Here is a 23,858-nt window from a genome sequence, read left to right on the forward strand (position 1 = left end):
ATAGCTCACAGCTTCAAGGGATGCAGCCCTATGGGCTGAGGACACAGCATAATGATTGCTTCTGACACTGGAACTAAGCCAAGACGATGGAACACTGCTATGTGTTTGGCCATTTCTGCCTAATGTCACTACAAATTTTTCTGACTTCATTTTCTGCCATTGGTAGATATGCTTCATATTCTAAGCTAATTACTTTTTTCCCTTCGAAGTTATTCCTTGAAGTTCCTACAAATAGGGATATTGCACCACGGAGTGGAGAAATCACTAGCTGTGAGACTTCATCTACTGAAAGTTTCTCAGATGTGAATTTTATTATACCTTTAGATTTCGCTTCGAATTCATTTATGTCTTTCTCAGGTGGCTCCAAAGCACTATCCTCCACTAACGGGGGTGGGGGGGATAATGGCAATTTTGTCTCCTGATTGAAGCAGGAGGAGCTGATCTCCAAGCTCGACATATTCTTGAGGAACAGCAAATATCACCTGATTTCTGACATCAGTCAATCCAGAATGTTGCGTTTCTATCTCATTCCACAGCTGCAGTGCTTTTATTTCTTGTGGCACAGAAATGGTCTCCAAACGAATTCCTGTTATTTCAGCACTTTTTGCAAAATACAACACTTCCACCTGGCACTGTGGCACCATCCTGCCAGGGAACCCTAGCCCGGTATCCCTGAATTCTTTATATATTTGGGGTATTAACTCTTTAACAGATATATGGTTTGCAAATATTTTCTCCCATTCCATAGGCTGCCTTTTCATTTTGTTGATTGTTTCCTTTGCTGTGCAGAAACTTATTAGTCTGATGTAGTCTCATTTGTTATTTTTGTTTTTGTTGCCTGTGCTTTTGGAGATAAAATAGATTTTAAGCAAAAAGTTTACAAGAGACAAAGAAGGACAATATATGTTGATAAAAATTTAATCCATCAATAAGTGTTAAATTAGGTAACAACTATAAACATATATACACCTGAAAATAGAGTCCCAAAATATATGAAGCAAAAATGGATAGACGTGAGGGGAGAAAGAGACAATTCTACAGTAATAGTTGGAGACTAGTTGTATTTGGAATATCATTCTTCTCCAACTAGTTCAGGCAATTCAAGTTTGAAGAAAGAGAGTTAATTGCAGAGCAATGAGTCACCATGGCTTTCAGAGACAGGATGAGTGGGGAATAAAGGCAAATTCAGAATAAGTGGATGGATGTTGCAGCACACCTCTGAAGTTGAGAGCATGACAGTTCAACTGGTGTACAATCACGAGCTTGAAAACAAATTGCTATATTCACATCACTGGTAGGGGCCACGGGGAATAGCACCTCATCCATAGCAGCTTGGGGACTGACTGGAATTTCTTTGGCTGGTAGCTGCTCTCATTTTGGAAGGGCCTCTGGTCCCCGTGTGAGATTCCTCAGCCCCTTTCTGAATACCTACTGTGTGCTGGGCACTGGTAGGGTACCGGGGACATGAAATGAATCAGATAAGGAATGAAGTACTGACACATGCCACAGCATGGATGAATTTCAAAAAACATTATGCTAAGTGAAAGAAGCCAGACACAAAAGACCACATATCATCTGATTCCACTTACATGAAAGGTCCAGGAAAAGCAAATCCATAGAAACAGAAGGCAGATTAGTGGTTGCCTGGGGCTGGGGATGGGAATGGGGAGTGATGAGCATGAGGGAAATTAGGGGGATGATGGAAATGTTCTCAAACTGGACTATGGTGGCGGTTGTGCAGCTCTGTAAATTTATGTTATAAATCATTGAATTGTACACTTAAAATAGTGAATTTAATGGTGTATAAATTATACTTCAGTTAAGTTTAAAATAAATCATGAGGTCCCTGTGTCTTCTTCTGGAATGTGGACCTTCCTCAGGAAGAGGAACTTGCAGGACACATGTTGGACACATTGGGGTGGAGCCAGCATGTATGGGACACAGTGCTAGGTACTTGCGAGGAGGAGGGGGAAGGGCAGGGAGATGTGTGCTTCACCCATTTTCACTTTGGGAAACACATGCTGCACATGCTGTACATTTTATTCCTCCCCCCAAAGCAAAAGATTCATGCCTAGCCCAGGAGAGGACCACCAGGACCCTGCCAGTGTCTGCAGTGATTGGTCTGTGCTATCCTGGTATTGTTTTTGGTTTTTTTGCGGTACGCGGGCCTCTCACTGTTGTGGCCTCTCCCGTTGCAGAGCACAGGCTCCGGACGCGCAGGCTCAGTAGCCATGGCTTACGGGCCCAGCCGCTCCAAAGCATGCGGGATCCTCCCGGACCGGGGCACGAACCCGCGCCCCCTGCATCGGCAGGCGGACCCCCAACCACTGTGCAGCCAGGGAAGCCCCCTGGTGTTTTTTTGATAGTCAGCCACTGGTGGGAATTTCAGCCCACCCCAGCCAGTCTCAGAACATGGAGGCCTAGAAGGGGAAAGGGCTGTGACCCTGGTTCAGACAGCAACTGGGTGGATTTAAACCCAGGTCTCCAGCACCCCATGCTCCTGCTTCTTCCCAACAGGTCTCTCTGGGCTCCTGCATAGCAGGCTCTTTAGGACAAGGCTGGGAGGACCTGGGCTGACTCAGAGGCATGGTGTTTCTCTTCTGAGATGGTGGAAATCTGGGCTTGAGGTCAAGCTCTGACACTGGGGGAAAGAAATCATGTTCTTTCTCTTGGGGATCAAGGGTCTGTGTTTGCACAATGGGGGCGCGAGATGAGGTGAGCTCTCCTGAGCACTGATCTCTGCTGAATAAAAGCCTTACTCTAGGGAGCTTGGTAGTTCCAACCTGCCTAGGAGCCTGGAACATCCCAACCTCTGGGCCAGCCCTTGGAGGTGAGTCACAGGGAAGAAGATAATTCCATTATGGAAGGGGGCCACCCACTGGGGCTTTATTATCCAACATAATAGTAAAGTAATTGCCTCCATTTATCCAGTGCCTAGTATGAACCAGACACTGCGGTAGGTGCTTCCCTGGCTTTATCCCACTTAATCCTCAAAGTAGCAGGCAAAAGGTAAGTGGTATTATTTGTATTTTACGAAAGAGGAAACTGAGGCTTAGAGAGGTGAGGCAACCTAGTATGCATTCCCTACCCACATCTGCCTCTCGAAATCTTACTCATGGCTCTAGCGAGACCCAACCCTGGTGCCGTAGCTCTCCTTGGAGCCACCTCAATGCCTCTGCTGTATCTGTCTCCCATGGCACTTAGGCTGTGGACTGTGGTTCTCTGAACTTGTGTCAGTTGCCCCATGAAGCTGGGAGCTCCTGGAGGGCAGGAAGCTGGCCCAACTGGCCTCTGCCTTCCCAGACTCTGGCCAGGCCTTCTGGGAATGTGGGTTGGATTGCCTCCCAATATGCAAATTGGGTCAAGACTCACAGATAACAATAGGAAGGAAGATGACAAGGTCAGGCATGGTGAAAGGAAGTTGTAATCCTCATATCCACCCTATGAAGTAGGAATAATGATTCCCATTAAAAAACAATGAGGAAATCACCCAGGAGAGCCTGAGTTAGTTTACTGAGGTCACACTGCCAGCAAGTGGAGGAACTAGATTCAAGCCCTGGCCTGTCTGATTCCAAAGCCCATGTTTTGGGACTTCCCTGGTGGTCCAGTGGGCAAGACTCCACGCTCCAAATGCAGGGGGCTCGGGTTCAATCCCTGGTCGGGGAACTAGATCCCACATGCATGCCGCAACTGAGCCCACATGCTGCAACTAAAGATCCCGCATGCTGCAACTAAAGATCCCCCATGCTGCAAGGAAGATCCCGTGTGCCGCAACTAAGACCTGGAGCAGCCAAAATGAAGGAGGGGAGGAAGGAAGGAAGGAAGGGAGGAAGGAAAAAATTGTGGCTTCAAAGCCCATGTTCTTTTCATTGTTCTAGGGAAGTTGCTGGATTTTCTATCTTTCAGGATAGCAGTTTGTCATGATTAATTTCTTCTATTGGAATTCAAGCTCCCTGAGGGCAGCGATTGGGGTGGATTTACCTTCCTCTCTATAGAGTTGGGCACATACAAATAACAAAGAATTGTGGAAGTGATTAAATTGAGTGCACTAAAATTTTCAGAAACAGCTGTGGTGAAGGAGAAGCCAGTAAATAGTGGTACCCCAATTAACCACCTTTTTGAGGGTGAAGAGAGGGTGACCAGCTGTCTCCCAGGGCTCGCTGCTGCTTTGCCCTGTGCCACTGCCTCACGCCTGCAGGTTGAGGAGGTGAGAGCCAAGGGGGAAGTTGGCTGTCTTCTCACTAATGCCTTTGACTCACTGACTTATTCAGCAAATGTTTACTGACTATCTCTACACATTAGTAATATCTTCAGCTGAGACAGTCGCGGCCGTAGGAGTCTCTTTTTGGCACCATGTGGAAGGACCTTTGGGTCACACCTTTATGTGCTGTGGGCAAATTGCCAGTAGATGAGGTGGGCTAGAAAGAGGCTCAGGATAGCTGGGCTCAAGTCCTAATTTTGCTGCTCCCTTGGACAAGTCACATCCACTCTCAGTGTCCACACTAATCTACGTTATTGCATTTACCACATTATTACATTGTAATGATATATGGTTTCTGCAGTCTCTTTCCATACCACGAATTCCCTGAGGGGAGGACAGTGGCTATGTCATCTTTGTTTTCCCACTCACTGTCTTGTGTATCATACTTGGTACATCATAAACTCTTAGTAGTAGTAATAATAGTATAGTACTGATGATGGTAAAATTTCTCCATTTATGGAGAGCTAACTGTGTGCCAAGCACTGTTTTATGTGCTTTTGTGTTGCAACTCAGTTAATCCTTGTAACAAGTCTATTAATTAAACAGTGTTATTATCTCTGCAGATGAGAAATCTGAGGCACAGAGAGGTTAAGTAACTCGCCCAAAGTCACACAGTAAGTGGCAGAGGCAGGGTTTATGTTCAGTTCCTCTGTCCACAGTTCATGGTATAAACCACTTGTACAACATGGTCTGTTTGAAGAAAGGAACAAGTTGTGAAATGAGGCCCTCCAAGGTCTCTTTAGCTCTGATTTCCTGTGAGTCTCAAAAATGCCTCTCAGCAGACTGCAGAAAGGGACATCTGCTCTGGCATGGCTGTGTAGACCAGGGAAACAGGTCCACACTGGTAAACAGTGGGGTCTGCTGAGAGTAGGAGTTTGAAAGCTGACTGTGGCACTTACGGCTGTGACCTTGAGAAAGTTATTTAACCTCCTTGAACTTCAGTTTCTTCACAGCGCAAAGGACAGTAATAGCTACATTGTAGCACTGTTGGAAGAATAAAATAAAAATACAAAAAAACAAAAAGAGAATATCTTATGGAAAGTGCTTAACACAGAGGAAGCTCTCTACAGAAAACTGTGGAGTTTGGAATGTAATTGTTACAGAGTTGGAGATGCTTTATTTATTTTTTTAAAAAATATTTATTTATGGTTGTGTTGGATCTTCGTTGCTGCGCATGGGTCCTTTCTAGTTGCAGCAAGGGGGGCTACTCTTCGTTGTGGTGCACGGGCCTCTCATTGCAGTGGTCTCTCTTGTTGCAGAGCATGGGCTGTAGGCGCACAGACTTCAGTAGTTGTGGCATGCGGGCTCAGTAGTTGTGGCTCAGGGGCTGTAGAGCGCAGGCTCAGCAGGTGTGGCACACAGGCTTAGTTGCTCCGTGGCATGTGGGATCTTCCCAGACCAGGGCTTGAACCCATGTCCCCTGCATTGGCAGGCGGATTCTTAACCACTGCCCCACCAGGGAAGTCCCTGGAGATGCTTTAGAACAGAGCTTGGTGGGGGATTCAGGTGGGTCAACTTCTCAAAGATTAGTATGAGAGATCATAAAAAATTAAGTGAATCCAAGGGTGGTCTGCTTTCTGGATGTATGGACTTTGGATGGAAATCTAGGAGGTTGCCTTTGTGTGGTGAGTGTGTGTGTGTCTACGTAGGGAGACTTGGGGTCAGTTGCTGGGGATGGGGTGGGAACATATGTTGGACCGAGCAGAGACCAGGGAGTGAGGAAACATATTCAAATTCCAGCTCTGCCACTACCTTCCTGTGTGATGGAACAGGTTTGGCAAGTCACCAATCATCTTTGGGTTTCCAGTTCCCCAGTTCCAAGTTTAGGGGGTTGAATCTGAAGAGCTCCAAAATCTCAGTGAATACTACCAGTTTAGAAATTCCCAAGCCAAATTCCTCGATGAATGAAACTTCCTCTAGTATCCATTTCTACTGAAAGAGCAACAGGTTTTTCTTCCCGCTGGCATTGCTGTGTATTTGAATCGGATACAGGTGAGAGGCGTTTTGTTCTGGCATTTAGAACCCTCCTCTCTCAAGTTGGTGAAGAGCTCAAAGAGGCCCAACTCTCCCAGCCAGGTTGACTCAGGCCTCTGGATAAAAATATCCAATCAGTCAACCAGTGTTTACTTTATTTAAAAAAAAAAAAAAAAAAATCATGAGAATTCCCTGGTGGTCCAGTGGTTAGGAGTCTGCGCTTTCACTGCTGAGGGCTCGGGTTTGATCCCTGGTAGGGGAACTAAGATCCTGCAAGCCTCGAGGCGTGGCCAAAAATCACATAATTAGAGAGTAAGTACAGGATTATGGGAGAAAACATGGATAAGCAAAATGAACTAAATTAGAATCTCCCATCATCCCATGACATGATCATTAGTAACATTTTGGCATATATATATTTCCTGACGCTTTTTTCTGTGTAAAATTTATTTTAAAAATTAGATCCTTACAGTGCATACCTAGCATTTTGCAACCTGCTTTTCCCCACCTAACATTATATTGTGAATGACTTTCCCCTATATTACATACACTCCTATATTTTTAATGGCTCAAAAGTATTCTATTGTATGGAGGTAATATTTATTTAACCAATCCCTTACTGGACCTTTTGGTTGTTTCCATCTTTCACTCTGATGAATATGTGTCTTTAAATATTTGGGTACATCTTTCAGGTTTTCTTAAATTTCTCAAAAAAGGAATTGCTGGGTTGAACAATATGGACATTTTAAAGGCTTTTGATACATGTTTCCTTTTGCTTTCTAGAAAGTTTGTATCAAAACAAATTCACCATGAGATAAGAGTTCATGTATTCCTACTTTGAGAGCAAACAGGAGGGGTCCCTAAGGTAGTTAGGGATTGGGGGTCAGGGGAAGCTATGCAAAAGAATTGTCCAGGGGGAGATCCGTAGAACAAGTAGGACTGAGCCAAACAAAGAGGGAACGTATTGATAAGTGTTCTCGACAGAGGGAACAGCATGTGACAAGGCCCAGGGGCATGGCACTCTGAGAACAGAAATAAATTCCATGTGGTTAGAGTCTGGAGAGCAGGCAAGTAACATGTGGCATGACATGATAAGATTTGTATTTAGTAAGGGCACTTTGGCTTCAGTGTACAGGACTGACTGGGGGCAAGACTGGAGATGGAGTGACAAGTTAGGAGGCTGTTGCAGTCCTCCAAGTGAGCAATGTAGCAGTGGCCAAGACTGGGGTAGTGACAGTGGGAATGGAAAATAGACTAAAGGGACGTTAAAGAGGTGGGAAGGACAGGACATAGTGATTGCCTGGACAGTAGGAGGATGAGAGAGAGGGAAGCCTTAAGGATGGCTCTCAGGTTTCTCCCTGACCTGGGAAGAATGGAGAGCCTAGACAACACGCTCTGATTTTGGGTTAGGAAGATGATGTGTTCAGCTTGGAACATATTGAATGTGATGTTCCTGTGGCACCCATCCGAGTGGAGGTGTCCTGTAAATATCTGGATCCATAGAAGAGAGGTCTGGACTGCATGTAGCTGCTGGGACCTGAAGTCTTGGAGAGGATTCAGTCACCAAGTCACCCCTCACCAAGGAACAGAGGGATGCCTAAGAGAGAACCCCAAGGCACACCAACTCCTAAGGGATGAGTGAGGGAGGAGGAATCTGCAACGAGACTGGGAAGGAGTAGCCAGAGAAGTGGGAAGAAAACCTGGAGTGCCTGTTGTCATGGAAGCCAAGGGAAAAGAATTTTTCAAGGACAGTGGCTGGCAGGATCTGATATAGGTATGACCCTCACACCTTTTCAAGGGCCACCTCATTTAATACTCCCAACAGATTGTCGAAGGGGATACCTTCATCACGCCATTTCGAAAGAGGAAACTGAAGACCAGAGAGGGTAGGCAAAATTTCCAAGGTCATTCAGCAAGTCAGTGGCAGACAAAACTTGAACCCAGGTCTTGATAGGCTGTGTGTGGGCCAGGTGGGAGAGGGTAGCATATAGAATTTTAGCGTGAGCGCCTTCAGTAGGTGATAAGAGAAATAATGGCCACCACTCACCGTGTACCCAGTGTGTGCTTGGCACTGCTCCAGGCTTCACCTGCACTATTTCTGAGTCTCAAAACCACAAGGAGAGGTAGTGATTTTACTCCTTGCGCACAGAGGAGCCTGGGGACCGGAAGCTAAGTTACATCCGAGATCACACACCATGGCAGGTGGCAGGACCGGGTTGGGAACCCAGGCCTTACCCATTCCCAGCAACGATCGCGGCGGCCCTTCCCCGAGAAGCGGCGCGTTGTCTCCAGCGGGAACGCCCGGAGGCGCCCCCTGAGACCCCCCGCCCGCCCCTCGCCCCCGCGCGCATGCCTGGCCGCTGAGGCGTGAGAGCAGCCGCCCGGAGCCCTCCCTCCCGCGCTCCTTGCACAACCGGCTCGGATAAGTGCTGCGTCTCTGGGCAATTATCGCCCTCCCGCCAATGCCGCAGGGGATGGCCGGCAGAAGGCCAAAGGCCAAGGGACTCCCAGCCACCCAAGAAGAGCGGTACCCACCGGTGGGACCAGCCACCAGCTCTATGCGCGACTGCACAACGCCAGGCCGCGGGGAGCAGAAGGCAGGGAGGCGGCGCGGACGATGACGTCACGCGCAGCGGCCCAGAACCCAAGGCTTCTGCCCGACGGGCCACCCCCGGCCGCGGACCTCCGGGAGAAAGCCGGGCTTGGCCGTGCGTGCGCTGCCAGGTAGTCTGAAAAGCATTCTTTTCCTTCTTTTCATCTCCATTTCTTCCCTTTATTTCCTTCTTTCTCTCTTCTTTTCCTCTTCATCCCTGTGATTCCTCCCTCTACCTCCCATTACTTACTCCTCCCTTCCTCTTTCCTTCTTCCTTCCTTTTCCCCTTCTGTCCTTCCTCCCTCCATCCTTTCTCTCTTTCCTTCTCTTCCTTCCTCTATCTCTTCCTCCCTAACTCCTTCCCTACTCCCTTCTCCTTCCTTCCTCCCTCTCTCCTTTCCTTCCTCTCCTCCCTCCTTTCTTTCTCCCTGCCTCTCCTTCCTCCCTTTTTCATTTCTTCACTTTTGAAAATAATTTTTAATTTCTAACCATGGTAAAAAGCACATAATATAAAAGTTACAGTAAGTAGTGTTAAGTACATTCACATTGTGGTGCAACCAGTCTCCAGAACTATTTCATCTTGCAAAACTGAAACTATATACCCACCCATTGAAAAACAATGCCCCATTTCCCCCTCCCCCCAGCCCGTGGTAATCACATTATACTTTCTTTTTCTTTATTTCTTCCCTTTGCTTTTTTGTGACCTTCTTTCTTTTCCTTTACCTCTCTTTTTTCTTCCCCTCCCTCTTTCCATCTTTCTCTCTTTCTTTTCTTAAAAACTTGCTGGCCCCTCTGCATTCTTGCCAGCCCTCTACAGCCTCTGCCAGGGGCTGGACCAAGAGGCCTGTAAGCGAGGCTGTTAGAGGGCTAGTGAATCATCATTCCTCTTCCGTGTGTTAGGGCCAGTGGGCGGCCCCTGGAAGCCTCACCTGGCGATTGGATGGTAGGCAAACATGTCCAGCAAGGAACTTTTGCCAGGAAGAGTTAATTAGAGAGAGGCCCTAACTCCACGGTCAGGCTGGGAACCCCTGTGTCCTCTGGCCCTTCCCCAATCCTGGGGCTCCCCTTCCGGACAGTGCAAGACAGCCTGATGATGGTGATGGTGGTGATAAGTTGGACTGACACAAAACTTTATAGTTTACAAAGCAATTCCATAGACATGATCTCATTCTTGTTCTCACAACAATCCTGGGAGGTAAGCCTTACTATTCCCTTTTTACGGGTGAGGAAACTGAACCTCGGAAAGGTGAAGGGTTTTGTGTATGGCCGTGGAGCAGTATTGGCAAGGTGGGGTCGCAGATTTGTATCACAAAAGCAGGAAAAGGAGGGGCTAGGTCAGTGTTTAAAACATCTTTTAAAAAGTCATTGCTCCCTCTTCTATGTTCCCATAGCACCTTGTTTAGACCTCTTGAGTGTAGGCCCCACCTGATGGGTTTCTTCAACACCTGGGCCTAATGCGCAGACACTGAATGAGTGAGTGGTGGAGGTATTTGATGGTATGCATAACAAGTGTAAAAAAGTTGATATGTAAGCCACTTAAAAGACTTTTAAAAGTCAAGTAGATACAGATTCAATGCAATCCCTATCAAACTACCACTGGCATTTTTCACAGAACTAGAACAAAAAATTTCGCAATTTGTATGGAAACACAAAAGACCCCGAATAGCCAAAGCAATCTTTAGAACGAAAAAAGGAGCTGGAGGAATAAGGCTCCCTGACTTCAGACTATATTACAAAGCAACAGTAATCAAGACAGTATGGTACTGGCACAAAAACAGAAAGACAGATCAGTGGAACAGGATAGAAAGCCCAGAGATAAACCCACGCACATATGGACACCTTATCTTTGATAAAGGAAGCAGGAATGTACAGTGGAGAAAGGACAGCCTCTTCAATAAATGGTGCTGGGAAAACTGGACAGGTACATGTAAAAGTATGAGATTAGATCACTCCCTAACACCATACACAAAAATAAGCTCAAAATGGATTAAAGACCTAAATGTAAGGCCAGAAACTATCAAACTCTTAGAAGAAAACATAGGAAGAACACTCTATGACATAAATCACAGCAAGATCCTTTCTGACCCACCTCCTAGAGTAATGGAAATAAAAACAAAAATAAACAAATGGGACCTAATGAAACTTCAAAGCTTTTGCACAGCAAAGGAAACCATAACCAAGACCAAAAGACAACCCTCAGAATGGGAGAAAACATTTGCAAATGAAGCAACTGACAAAGGATTAATCTCCAAAATTTACAAGCAGCTCATGCAGCTCAATAACAAAAAAACAAACAACCCCATCCAAAAATGGGCAGAAGACCTAAATAGACATTTCTCCAAAGAAGATATACAGAATGCCAACAAACACATGAAAGAATGCTCAACATCATTAATCATTAGAGAAATGCAAATCAAAACTACAATGAGATATCATCTCACACCAGTCAGAATGGCCATCATCAAAAAATCAAGAAACAATAAATGCTGGAGAGGGTGTGGAGAAAAGGGGACACTCTTGCACTGCTGGTGGGAATGTGAATTGGTTCAGCCACTGTGGAGAACAGTATGGAGGTTCCTTAAAAAACTACAAATAGAATTACCATATGACCCAGCAATCCCACTACTTGGCATATACCCTGAGAAAACCAAAATTCAAAGAGAGTCATGTACCAAAATGTTCATTGCAGCTCTATTTACAATAGCCAGGACATGGAAACAACCTAAGCGCCCATCATCGGATGAATGGATAAAGAAGATGTGGCACATATACACAATGGAATATTACTCAGCCTTAAAAAGAAATGAAATTGAGCTATTTGTAATGAGATGGATAGACCTAGAATCTGTCATACAGAGTGAAGTAAGTCAGAAAGAAAAAGACAAATACCGTATGCTAACACATATATATGGAATTTAAGGGAAAAAAATGTCATGAAGAACCTAGGGGTAAGATAGGAATAAAGACGCAGACCTACTGGAGAACGGACTTAAGGATATGGGGAGGGGGAAGGGTGAGTTTTGACAGGGCGAGAGAGAGTCATGGACATATACACACTAACAAACGTAGTAAGGTAGATAGCTGGGGGGAAGCAGCCGCAAGGCACAGGGATATTAGCTCGGTGCTTTGTGACAGCCTGGAAGGGTGGGATGGGGAGAGTGGGAGGGAGGGAGACGCAAGAGGGAAGACATATGGGAACATATGTATATGTATAGCTGATTCACTTTGTTGTAAAGCAGAAACTAACACACCATCGTAAAGCAATTATACCCCAATAAAGATGTTTAAAAAAAAAAAAAAAAAAAAAAAAAAAAAAAGTCAAGTAGAGTTGCCACCCGGCTGTCCCTGGGTTATCTGGAATAGTGGCTCTCCATTTAGGGAACATATTGAGAGAATAGAGGACTTCTAAGTGTGGATGGAGTTGCAGTTTTACCACCTTTTCTTGGTAGAACCTCTGGCTCCCAGACAGTTCACATTCTTTGAGTATGTTCGGTTTCAATCCTTCTGTCATTTGTTGGTGCGGAAATAATTTTATGCATGGGTAATTGTGGTAGATTATTAATGTTCACCAATATCCACTTCTTCCCTACATCATGCAATCTCCAGTCCCCTTGAAGTAAAGCATGGTCACATGCCTATTTTTGGCCAATAAATATGATTACAAGTGGTGTTTGTCACCTGTGGACTGGAACTTTGAGTCACAGGTGCTTGATTCTTTAGTTCTCTCTTCTCCGGCTGCATTGACTAAGGAGGCCACATTCCAGGATGTTGGAGCTTTATTGGTCTGGGTCTCAGGGAGACTACCATGAACATGACCCCCATCAACTGTTATGGATGTGCAGGGTAAGTGAGAAATAAACCTCGGTGGTATTAAGCTGCTCAGATTTGGGCTGTTTGTTACTGTAGTTTATTCTAGCCTATTCTGTCCAATACAGTCATCGATAGAGCAATCAGTATAACACATTGAGTGCTTGGTCAAGTTTTAAAATTTATTTACTTTTATTTTTGGCTGTGTTCGGTCTTCATCGCTGTGCACGGGCTTTCTCCAGCTGCGACAAGAGGGGGCCACTCTTCGTTGCGGTGTGTGGACTTCTCATTGCGGTGTTCTCTCGTGGTGGAGCATGGGCTCTAGGACGCGTGGGCCCCACTAGTTGTGGTGCATGGGCCCAGCAGTTGTGGCTTGCGGGTTCCAGAGCACAGGCTCAGTAGTTGTTGTGCACGGCCCTAGTTGCTCCACGGCATGTGGGATCTTCCCAGACCAGGGATCAAACCCATGTACCCTGCACTGGCAAGCGATTCTTAACCAATGTGCCACCAGGGAAGTCCCTGGAACAAGATTTAAATTTTTTAAAGACAAATTTATAACTGCACAATCTAGTAGAAAATAAAAGCATGATTTAGATTTTCTTTCTTAAACATTCCTTATCACATATACTTTAGAAAATGTTTTTAAGAGCATCATTGAGATATAATTGAAATATGATAAATTCCACATATTTAAAGTGTATAATTTGATAAGTATTGACATATGTGTGTACCTGTGAAACCATTACTCCAATCATTATAGTGAATATGTCCCTTACCTGCAAAAGGTTTCTTGTGTCCTTTTGAAACCCCTCTGTCCTATCCCTAGTCACCAGGCAACCACAGATCTGCTTTTGTCATTATAGCTTAATTTGCATTTCCTAGAATTTTATATAAAGGGTATCATTCAGTAGTGCTCATTTTTGCCTGTCTTCTTATACCTTAGTATAATTCTTTTGAGATTCTTCCGGATTGCTGAATATGTCAATAACTCATTCTTTTTATATTGCTGAATACTATTCCATTGTAAGGATAGACCACAATTTGTTTATCCATCCTCTGTTGATGGACTTTGGTTATTTCCAGTTTGGGGCTATTAGAGTAAAATTGTTATGAACATTTGTGTATAAGTCTTTGTGTGGACATGTGCTTCCATTTCTCTTGGGATACCTAGGAAAGGAATGGCTGGATCATATGGTAGTTGATGTATGCTGAACTTTCTAAGAAAGATTAGTCCTTTGGTCTTTTTAACCTTAATCATTTTAATAGGTGTGCAGTGTATCTCACTGTGGTTTTTAAAATTGTGATAAAATACAGAAAAACATAAAATTCGCCATTTTAAAGTGTGCAGTCCAGTGGCATTTAGTATATTCACAATACTGTGAACCATCGCCACTGTGGTTGCAGAATATTTTCATCACCCCCAAAGGAAACTCCATATCCATTAAGAAGTCACTCCCTATTCCCCACTCCTCCAGTCCCAGGCAACTACTCATCTGTTTATTGTCTTTATAAATTTGCCTATTCTGGATATGTCATAATGGAATATGAAATAAATGGAATGATGCAACATATGGTCCTTTATGACTAGCTTCTTCCACTTAGCTTGTTTTTGTGGTTCGTGTTTGTAGCACGTATCAGTACTTCATTCTCTTTTGTGTCTGGATAATATTCCATTGTATGTGTATACCGCATTTTATTTACCCATTCGTCAGTTCATGGACATTTGGGTTTTTTTCTACTTTTGGGGTATTATGAATGGTGCTGCTATGAACATTTAAAAAATTTTAAATTTTATTGTGGTAAGAACACTTTACATGAGATTTACCTTTTTAACAAATTTTTAAGTGTATAATACATTTTTGTTGACCCTAGGTACTGTGTATAGGTGTTTGTTTGAGCATGTATTTTCAGTTGTTTTAGGTATATATGTGGGAGCGGAACTACTAGATCACATGATAATTTTACATTAAATTTTTTGAGGAACCACCAAACAGTTTTCCACAGTGGCTGTATCATTTTACATTCCCACCAGTGAGGCATCAGGGTTCTAATTTCCTTGCAAACATTTATTTTCCATTTTTTTTGGATAATAGCCATCCTAATGGGTGTGAAGTGGCATCTTATTGTGTGTCCTTTGGTTTTGAAAGATAATTTCACTGCATGTAGAATTCTGGGTTGCTAGTGTTTTCTTTCAGATGTTAAAGATTTTGCTGTACTCTTTTTTACCTTGCATTGCTTCCAACAACAAATCCGCCATCATCTTTGTCTTCCACTGTATATAATGTGTCTCTTTCTCAGAGTACTTTCAAGATTTTTCTCTGTCATTTGTCTTGAGCAAGTTGATTATGATATGCCTTGGTGTAGTTTTCTTCATGTTCCTTCTGTTTGGAATTCACTTGGCCTCGTGGATCTGTATATTTAGAGTTTTCAATATAATTGGAAAATTTGGGGCCATTCTTTTTCAAACAGATTTATTGAGATATAGTTTGTATAACATATAATTAAGCTATTTAAAGCCTACGATTAAATGCATATTATTATCGATGGGGCTGGTGCACATCCATCACCGCAGTTTCAGAGCGTTCTCATTATCCCAAAGAGAAACTCTGTTCCTTTCAGCGTTCACCTTCCAACCTCCCCCCACCCCACCCCCACTACTAATCTATTTTTTATCTCTGTGGATTTGCTTATTTTAGACATTTCATATAAATGGAATCATTCAGTATGTGGTCCTTGGCCGTTATTTCTTTAAATATTTTTTTTTCTGTCCCTTCCTCTTTTTCTCTCCTTCAGGTGCTCCCATTTGTTTTAAAATTATTTTGAAAATTGTATTTCAGTATAATTAGTTTCCGTTGTAATCCTTTATATTTTATACACTTAAATACATCATTCTAAGATGTCCATAGGCTCTGCTAGACTGCTAGAGAGGTCCTTGGCCCAAAAATGTTGAATAAATATTCTTACTCTAGATAGTACTATAGATGAGTGTTTTTCAAAGAAAGCTGTTCCTGAGGATATTAATAGTTGCTGTGGTAGAGGTATTCTCTGCACAGATAAGCTTGGGAAACAGAGTGAAACAACATTTGATATCTTTTTCTGTTGGATTTCTCAGAGCCTTTTATTTACTAAAATGCTTTGTGTATGTCAGAGAGGAGATACGATGTACATTTTCCAAATCCAGTGTAGCATATAGTACACACTTTTAAAATTTGTTATTAAAAAAAATCCTCTAGTAATATCTAGTTTAATGAATTTTACAAATGAAATGCTCCAGAACATAAATCCCCTGAAAAAGGGCCTGAAATACATTTAAATTATATATAAATATTTCTTAAATTAAGGATAATAGTCTAATGGACCCATTTAAAAGGACAAAAATCTCATGGATTCCCCAGTATTGACTTAAATGTATTTTAGTTTAATGTAATTTTAATATGTACAGATATAAAACTAGGTATAACCTCCCTATAAATAATAAAACCAAAACAAATCTACAAATTAAATATAATACTAGAAAACCCATCAAATCCAGACTAATGGCATTTAATGTGTTGGATTTTTTTTTTTCTTGCTGACACTAAACAGTTATTAGCAACACTACTCTGGGGCTGACCTTTTAAGGGGAAGCTTCTTTTGGATCCATCATGCTTATACTACTGTGCGTGTGAGATGACTTAATTCTCCCACAACCTTTCTCCATTTGAACCTCTGTAAGCTTGCTTCTTACAGGCCTGTGATAGTTCATCTTCAGTTGACACCTTGAGATTAGGTCTGCCTCGCTTTTCTCATTAACTATTATAATTAAAATATTACTGCCTGATTCCAATTCAATCATAAAAGTGTGAACGTGGGCACTGTGATGGTTAATATTATGTGTCAACCTGACTAGGCCAGGGGGTGCCCAGATGTTTGGTTAAACATTATTCTGGTGTTTCTGTGAGGGTGATTTTTATTGAGATTAACACTTAAATTGATTGAGTAGAGGAGATCGCCATTCCTAACGTGGGTGGACCTCATCCAGTCACTTAAAGGCTTGCCTAGAGTAAAAAGGCTGGCCCTTTCCTGAGCAAGAGAGAATTCTTCCTGTCTGACTGTCTTTGAACTGGAACATTGGCTTTTTTTCTGGATCTCTAGCCTGTCAGCCTTTGAACCAGAACTACACCATCAACACTCGTGGTTCTTAGGCCTTGGGACTTGGACTGGAACTAAACCATTTGGCTCTCCTTCATCTCCAGCTTGCTGACTCACCCTGTAGATCTCTGGAGAACGCTGCCTAATACAAGAACTGACATAATGTGGCAGTCGTCAGGGATAGAGTATAATTTTTTAGTATTAAGTATGTCCCGTGCAATATCTGGGATCTATTTATACTAAAAAAGTATTCATCATTTATCTGACATTCAAATTTAACTGTGAGTCCTGGATTTTATCTGGTAGCCCTACCTCTAGATGAAACTGTCCACCACAGCACTGCACTATCCAGAAGCAAAGTGACAGACTGTGGACCTTGTGCTCCAGATCTCCATAGCACTGCACCACCAGAGAGAAAAGTTGGCCGTAAGGATCCAGCTTCAGGGCAGATGGCCTCTCCCCAGAAGCCTTCACAGAAAACTCCAGCACCAGCCACTTAAGAGAACAATCCCCCAGGGGCTCACTTTGTGATTTCTGCCCCACGTGCTGGCACAGGACATGGCCCACCAGCCATGTTCTTTCTATATCAAATCTGCCTTTCCGTAGGAGACCCTCAAGATTAACCCCAAGATGCCTCGAACACCGTTTAACCTCAGTCATCTCCAGAAACTCAAACTCTTCAGGGCAATGGGACCCTAATCCCCATGGTACTCTGAACAGTCTCTAATCTGACTCAATTTCCTACCTCTTCTGGCACTCCCACACTCTTCCTCTGGGGATTTGGGAACTCATGGCCGTCAGTTACACTCTCCCCAATATCCTCAACCTCTTCTTTGAGTGTTCACTTCCGTTTCTGTACCAAATGAAAACTGGGTGTCTGCCGATGACACTCTTTCTTCTGCAACCCTTTCAAGTGGAGGACGTTTTTCCTCTTAACCACTGGGTACCTGAGGGACTGGAGGTGAAGTAGGAAGGATAGGTGAGGTAAGTGTAGTGGATTAGGTAGAGTCTCCTTGCTTTCTGTTGTTAATTCTAAATCCAGTTCTCTCTTTTCCTTCAAAACTCCACTCCCTTGTAGTTCACATGAACCCATTCTTTACCCTCATTCACTAGTGTCTTTAGCACTGACACACTGTCTTCCTGTCTGTCCTTTTTCCTGACACCGTTCCTGGTGACTTCGGCATCCATATGGATGAGACATCTAACATGTTGGCCTCTCAGTTCCATGCCTTTCTTTGATCATCTCCTCCCTTGATCTGTCCCACCCCAGCCACCCATTCCTTTGTCACACCCATGACCATATCATCACCCAAAACCTAGGCATCCCACTCTCTGACCACCACCTCCTCTCATTCCAGCTCCCAGAGGGTAATGTTTCTATGCTGTCTCATCAAGACCTCTAATACACTGCTCCTCCCACTTTTTTAACATCTGTCATTTCCCTCCTGTGCTCACTTTCTGCCTTAACCAGCACTTATTTCTGTGGTTCATTGTCGTAGCTAGTCTTTTCAAACACTCCTAATTCCCTTATTCCACTCTTCTTCCTTCATATTTGCCCTCTGCTTAAAGCCTACATATCTTCCTACCACATACCTGAACTCAAGCATAGGAGAAAACATACCCAGACCAACTGGTTTCACTTTAAATTCATGACAACAAATCCCCAATGAACACCCAATCCTGTTCAGCAATCCTACCACTCTTCTCTAGGTGTTTACTTCCTATTCCCAAAGACAGTTATTTCACATCTTTACCTCCTTCCTTCCCCGACTCATTGGGAGGACCTCTCAGGAGGGGCCATCCATTCCACACACACACACACACACACCCCGTCTTCATCTGATGACCTCATCTCCTATTTCATTGATAAAATAGGAAGCAGTTACAAAGGAACACCTTATCTTCCCACCACACCTCTTAATCCATCTGAATTTGTGTTTCTCTTTCCTTCCTGCCTTCGTATTGCTATGGATGAAGTGTCCCTACTTTTACCAAAAGATACTCCTTTTACTTGGGAGCTGAATCCTCTGGTCTCTTGTTTTTCCAATTCTCCCATCTCTGCTACAGTTCTCCCATCTCTGCTGCATCCCCAGTTTCTTTCTCTTAACTCAGGTCATTCCCAACAAAATGCATACCTATTCCATCATCTCCACCGTCTGCAGAGCTTTTCCTTTACCCCATGTCTTCCTTCAGCTGATGGCCTGTCTCCCTGCTGTCCTTCAAAGCAGCCTTTCTCACGGACTTGTCTCCTGTCTCTTCTTCCTCACCTCCTATTTCTGCTCAGCCCTCTGTGATTGGGCTTCTTTTCTCTCCAGTCCACTGAGACTGTTTTTGATGAGGTCACCAATAACCTCCAGTGGTCCCTTCTCTGTCCTTACTTGATCTCTCAGCAGCACTTCACTCAGTAGACCACTCCCTTCTTGAACTGCTTTCGTCACTTGGTTACTGGAATATCACATGCTTTTGGCTGCTCCTTTGTGGTCTGTCTAGCTGATGGCCTCATTTACTGCTTGACTTCCCCACATCAGAGTGCTCAAAGTTTTGGCCATAGTCCTCTTCTCTAGCTACTTCTTCTCCGTTGGTGATCTCCTCTGGTCCAAAACTTTGAATACTCTCTGTGTAGCCGTGTCTCCTCAGACTCAGTCTCCAGCTCTGTCTGCCTCTTGGAACTTGACTTAGAAACATCCAGCCTTATATTGAGTACCTTCACTTGGATGTCTAATAGGTGTGTCAGACTTGTCTCAAATCAAAATTTTGGTTCCTCCCAACTTCAAACCTGTTCTTTCCTTAGCATTTCCTATTCCAGTAAATAATATTTGTTCATACAGGTTATCAGGCCTGAAACCTTAGATATATAATTACTTAATTAATTATTAATTTGGCTGTGTTGGGTCTTAGTAGCAGCATGTGGAATCTTTTGTTGCGGTGCGCAGGCTCCCTAGTTGCAATGTGCGGGCTCCAGAGCATGCGAGCTCAGTAGTTGTGGTGCACGGTCTTAGTTGCCCCGAGCCATGTGGCATCTTAGTTCCCTGATCAGGGATCAAACCCGTGTCCCTTGCATTGGAAGGCGGATTCTTAACCTATATATATATATATATATATATATATTTTTTTTTTTTTTTTTTTTGCGGTACGCGGGCCTCTCACTGTTGTGGTCTCTCCCGTCGCAGAGCACAGGCTCCGGATGCGCAGGCTCAGCCGCCATGGCTCACGGGCCCAGCCGCTCCGCGGCATGTGGGATCTTCCCGGACCGGGGCACGAACCCGTGTCCCCTGCATCGGCAGGCGGACTCTCAACCGCTGCGCCACCAGGGAAGCCCCCTTAGATATATTTTTGATTGCTTGATTTTCTCACCCCTTATACACAGGTCCTGTTGCGTGTCCCTCTAGAACTAATCAAGAATTTGAAACTTTTCCTCATCATCACTATTACCACCTTCATCCCAGCCAACATCAACTATCACATGCATTATTGCAGTGGCCTCTTAACTGGTGTCCCTGCCTCTGTCCTGTACCCCTGCTCTCTATTTTCCATTCAGCAGCCAGAGTGTTTCTTTAAAAATATAAATCATATTATGCCAACTCTCCTGCTTAAAATCCTTAAATGGTTTTTCAAAACACCAAGAATAAAGTCTAAACTCCTTATCCTGGCCTACAAAACTCCATGTGATCTTAGCTCCTGTTTACTTCTCCAGTGTCTTTTTGAACCAGGCTCTTCCTCATTAGTTACACTGGCTTCTTTCCATCCTTTGAACACAAATAATTTCCTGACTTAGGGCTTTTGCACTAGCTGTTCCCTCTGCCTAGAACTCTCTTAACTCCATATCGTTCTACAGCTTTCCCTGATGCCCAGTCAAAAGGAGTCATCCAGATAATCTGAATCACATCATCCTGCCTTAATTATCTGCATAGCTCTTACATCTGCCTAACAGTTTCTTATTTGTTACACATCCTGCTAGGATGAGAGCCCTGTGAGAGCAGGAATCTTGTTTGTCTTATTCACAGCTGTATTCCTAGTGCTTAGGTCAATATCTGGTACAAAATAGACATTCAATAAATATCTCTAAATGAACAAAAGAATAAATGAATAAACATGCTAACGTAAAACAATCATGTGCTCCATAACTAGCATTAAGGCTTGGAAGACTTTTATTGTGGTCTAGTATGAGGCTCGTAGTCTAATGAGGCCTTTTCACATGTGAAGTTCTCCTATAACAGGTGTTACTTCCCCATCTCATGCCTGTCCCAGTGGCAGACATGACCAGTCCATCATCAGCTTTTTCCTGATGAGCCTGCTGGAGGTTCTACAGTCCTTTGTAACTTCAGGTGGCCATAATTAATCCACTTGAGCTGGCAGAGAGGATGAAATCCATCTGTTGTTCCAGTTGATCTGTGGTCTAATTTGCTTTACAGTAGTAGAGTGTCTGAAGCTTGGCTTTGGGAGGTTGGACCCTATTGGCGAAGATAAGGTGATGATATGAGTTTAGATCTGTTTGTTCTGTTCCCTGATCTCAAGTATTGACATTAGTTCTTTGGTAGGATCCCTGAGCTGGTGGCTGGGCTATATCAGGAGGAATCTTCAGTGCTGAGTGTTGGTCATTTGGAGAGCCCTGTAGCAAGTCATGGTGTGACTGTGCAGGCTGGTGGGGGAGCCTAGAAGTAACATTATAAACATTTCTTTTGAGCCTTCAAGTGGGCAGGGCCAGGCATAGCCCCAGAAAGTCATGACTCCTGACATCAAAGGGAAGCATTTGGAGATGGTATTTTTAGAACCAAGCAAGGAAGTAGACATTGAAAAGGTAACCTGACATCCTCATGTGCACAGATGGCAGAGATCCACTCTTCTGTTGGAGCAGGTTTGGGGGTGAAGATGGTATGGATTTGGATATATTGAGATTGAGATATCTGTTGGGTATATGTTGGTCTAAAGCCCAGGGAAAGGTTTGGACTGGGGTCAGAGATTTGAAGGTCATCAGCGTCCACCTAGTAGTAGAAACTGTGATGGAAGATGAGATCACTCAGTAGGTGTTGCCGTGATGGAGTCATGATCCTTGATCACAGCTTGGAGCCCTGAGCTTTGTGAGACTCTGACATGTATCTGTATGACCAAAACTAAGTTATTGAGGACTGGCTGTAGTGGGAACCAACAGTCATTGATGTGCTCCAAAATGGGTTAATGCATGAATGAATTAATGAACACACACAGCAGCAAGTTCAAGGTCTTCAGTCTCAGCCAGGCTCTTAGTGCCACTTGTTAATCTTTTTACCCATTCTTCCACTTTCTTCAACCTTTATTCACACCCCATTTTTAGTTTCCCGCACCCTCTGTGTGTGCCCTACTTCATGGAGAAATTAAGACCATCAGGTGTGACCATCCCTGTCTTCCCACTTACCTACCCTCAAATCCAGCATCACTCCCTCCATCTCATCCTCAGAGTATCCTTCATTCTTTTCAAGGCCAATATGTCCACCTATGCTCTGGACCTCATCTGTTCCCTCCAGCTGTCTTCAGGGCCTTGTTGCAACAATTATCTCCTTTCTTTCCTGTATTTGCCTTTCAACTTGTTGACCAATCTTACCAAATTTCTTCAAAGAGTGGTCTAAAATCACCATTTCTACTTCATCACTGCCTATTCACTCCTTGACCCACTGTACTCTACCTTCTGCCCCCACCCTAGATTTCCCTAAGGATACCAAGAACCCCTAACAGCCAAACCCATTAGAAACTTTTCAGTCCTTATTTGACTCAACCTCTTTGCTGCATTGGACAGTTGAGGAGTCTTTTCTTTTGGTACTACTACCTTGGTACACACAGCAATGAATTTTCCTGTTTCTGCTTTTACTTGTCTCCTTTGTGAGCACCTCTTCTTCTGTCCTTTCCTTAAATGTTATGTTCTTCAGGATCCATTCTTGTCTTACAGGTCTTGTCACTCTACAGACTTTCTTTGGGCAATCTCATCCACTCCTGTGGTTTTAGCTACTGTCAGTATGCTGAGGAGGCACTGGAGTACTATGGCAAGAACACTCAGTGGCTTCAAATTGAATTAGGAGAGCAATTCTGAACTCTGTACTTAATTGGCGAGAGATCTGGATTGAAAGCAACTCTGGTTAATGTTTCATCCCCATTGCTTTCTGGATTAGATACTCTTGTGACTTTTTGTCATGTGTGTTTTCATATCTATTAAAGATGTCCACCTAGTGAAGACCTGTAATCCCTTACAGTCTTGAGATACATTTCCTCTTTATTCTTAGTTGATACATAGGATTTTTGGAGAATTCCCTGGAGGTCCAGTGGTTAGGATTCTGCGCTTGCACTGCAGGGGGGCCCTGGTTGGGGAACTAAGATCCTGCAAGCTGTGTGGCACGGCCAAAAAAAAAAAAAAGGATTTTTGTAATTTAAATTATTATTTTTTTTAGTTTTAATTAATTAATTTTTTGCGGTACACGGGCCTCCCACTGCTGTGGCCTCTCCCGTTGCGGAGCACAGGCTCCGGATGCGCAGGCTCAGCAGCCACGGCTCACGGGTCCAGCCGCTCTGTGGCATGTGGGATCTTCCCAGACCGGGGCATGAACCCATGTCCCCTGCATTGGCAGGCAGACTCTCAACCACTGCGCCACCAGGGAAGCCCCGGATTTTTGTAATTTAAAAGTACTTATCTGTTCTATTCACGATGGACATGGGATAGGACACCAAGGCACCAAGCTGATTGTCACATGCTGAGAGCTCACACATTGAAGATACGAGATTGCCCAGGACTAATGTCTCTGAATTAGGGGTGAAGGATGCCCCACTTCAGATCCTCTTGGCCTCACTATCTCTTATTCCAGTGGCTGCTACAGTCACCAACTTTCTGTGGATGCTTATTTCATACAGGATCATCCTGGTAGTATCTCACTCAGGCCCATGTTACATGTCTCTCTCCTCCCTCCCTGAGGTTTCCCCATTGACCTTCCTGTCAATTTGATGCCCATACGTGCACAACCCAGAAATACGGGGGAAATTAACACTCTATAGGAGAAAATTCAACCACTGAAGACAGTCCTGAGAGTAGGGTGACCAACTCATCCTGGTTTGCCTGGAACTGTTGCAGTT

The 23,858-nt window shown here is 43.9% G+C and overlaps 1 protein-coding gene across 1 annotated transcript; it reads right to left on the minus strand.

The window, feature by feature from the left end:
* Positions 1 to 264: 264 nt before the first annotated feature.
* LOC116755080 (molybdopterin synthase sulfur carrier subunit-like) lies at positions 265 to 644 on the minus strand. Its single transcript, XM_032633929.1, has one exon. It carries the CDS (start codon positions 642 to 644, stop codon positions 372 to 374), a length of 273 nt encoding a protein of 90 aa, XP_032489820.1. The 3' UTR covers positions 265 to 371.
* Between the last annotated feature and the right edge of the window lie 23,214 nt (positions 645 to 23,858).

This window comes from Phocoena sinus, chromosome 6, assembly GCF_008692025.1.
Source record: "Phocoena sinus isolate mPhoSin1 chromosome 6, mPhoSin1.pri, whole genome shotgun sequence".
Lineage (NCBI taxonomy): Eukaryota > Metazoa > Chordata > Mammalia > Artiodactyla > Phocoenidae > Phocoena > Phocoena sinus.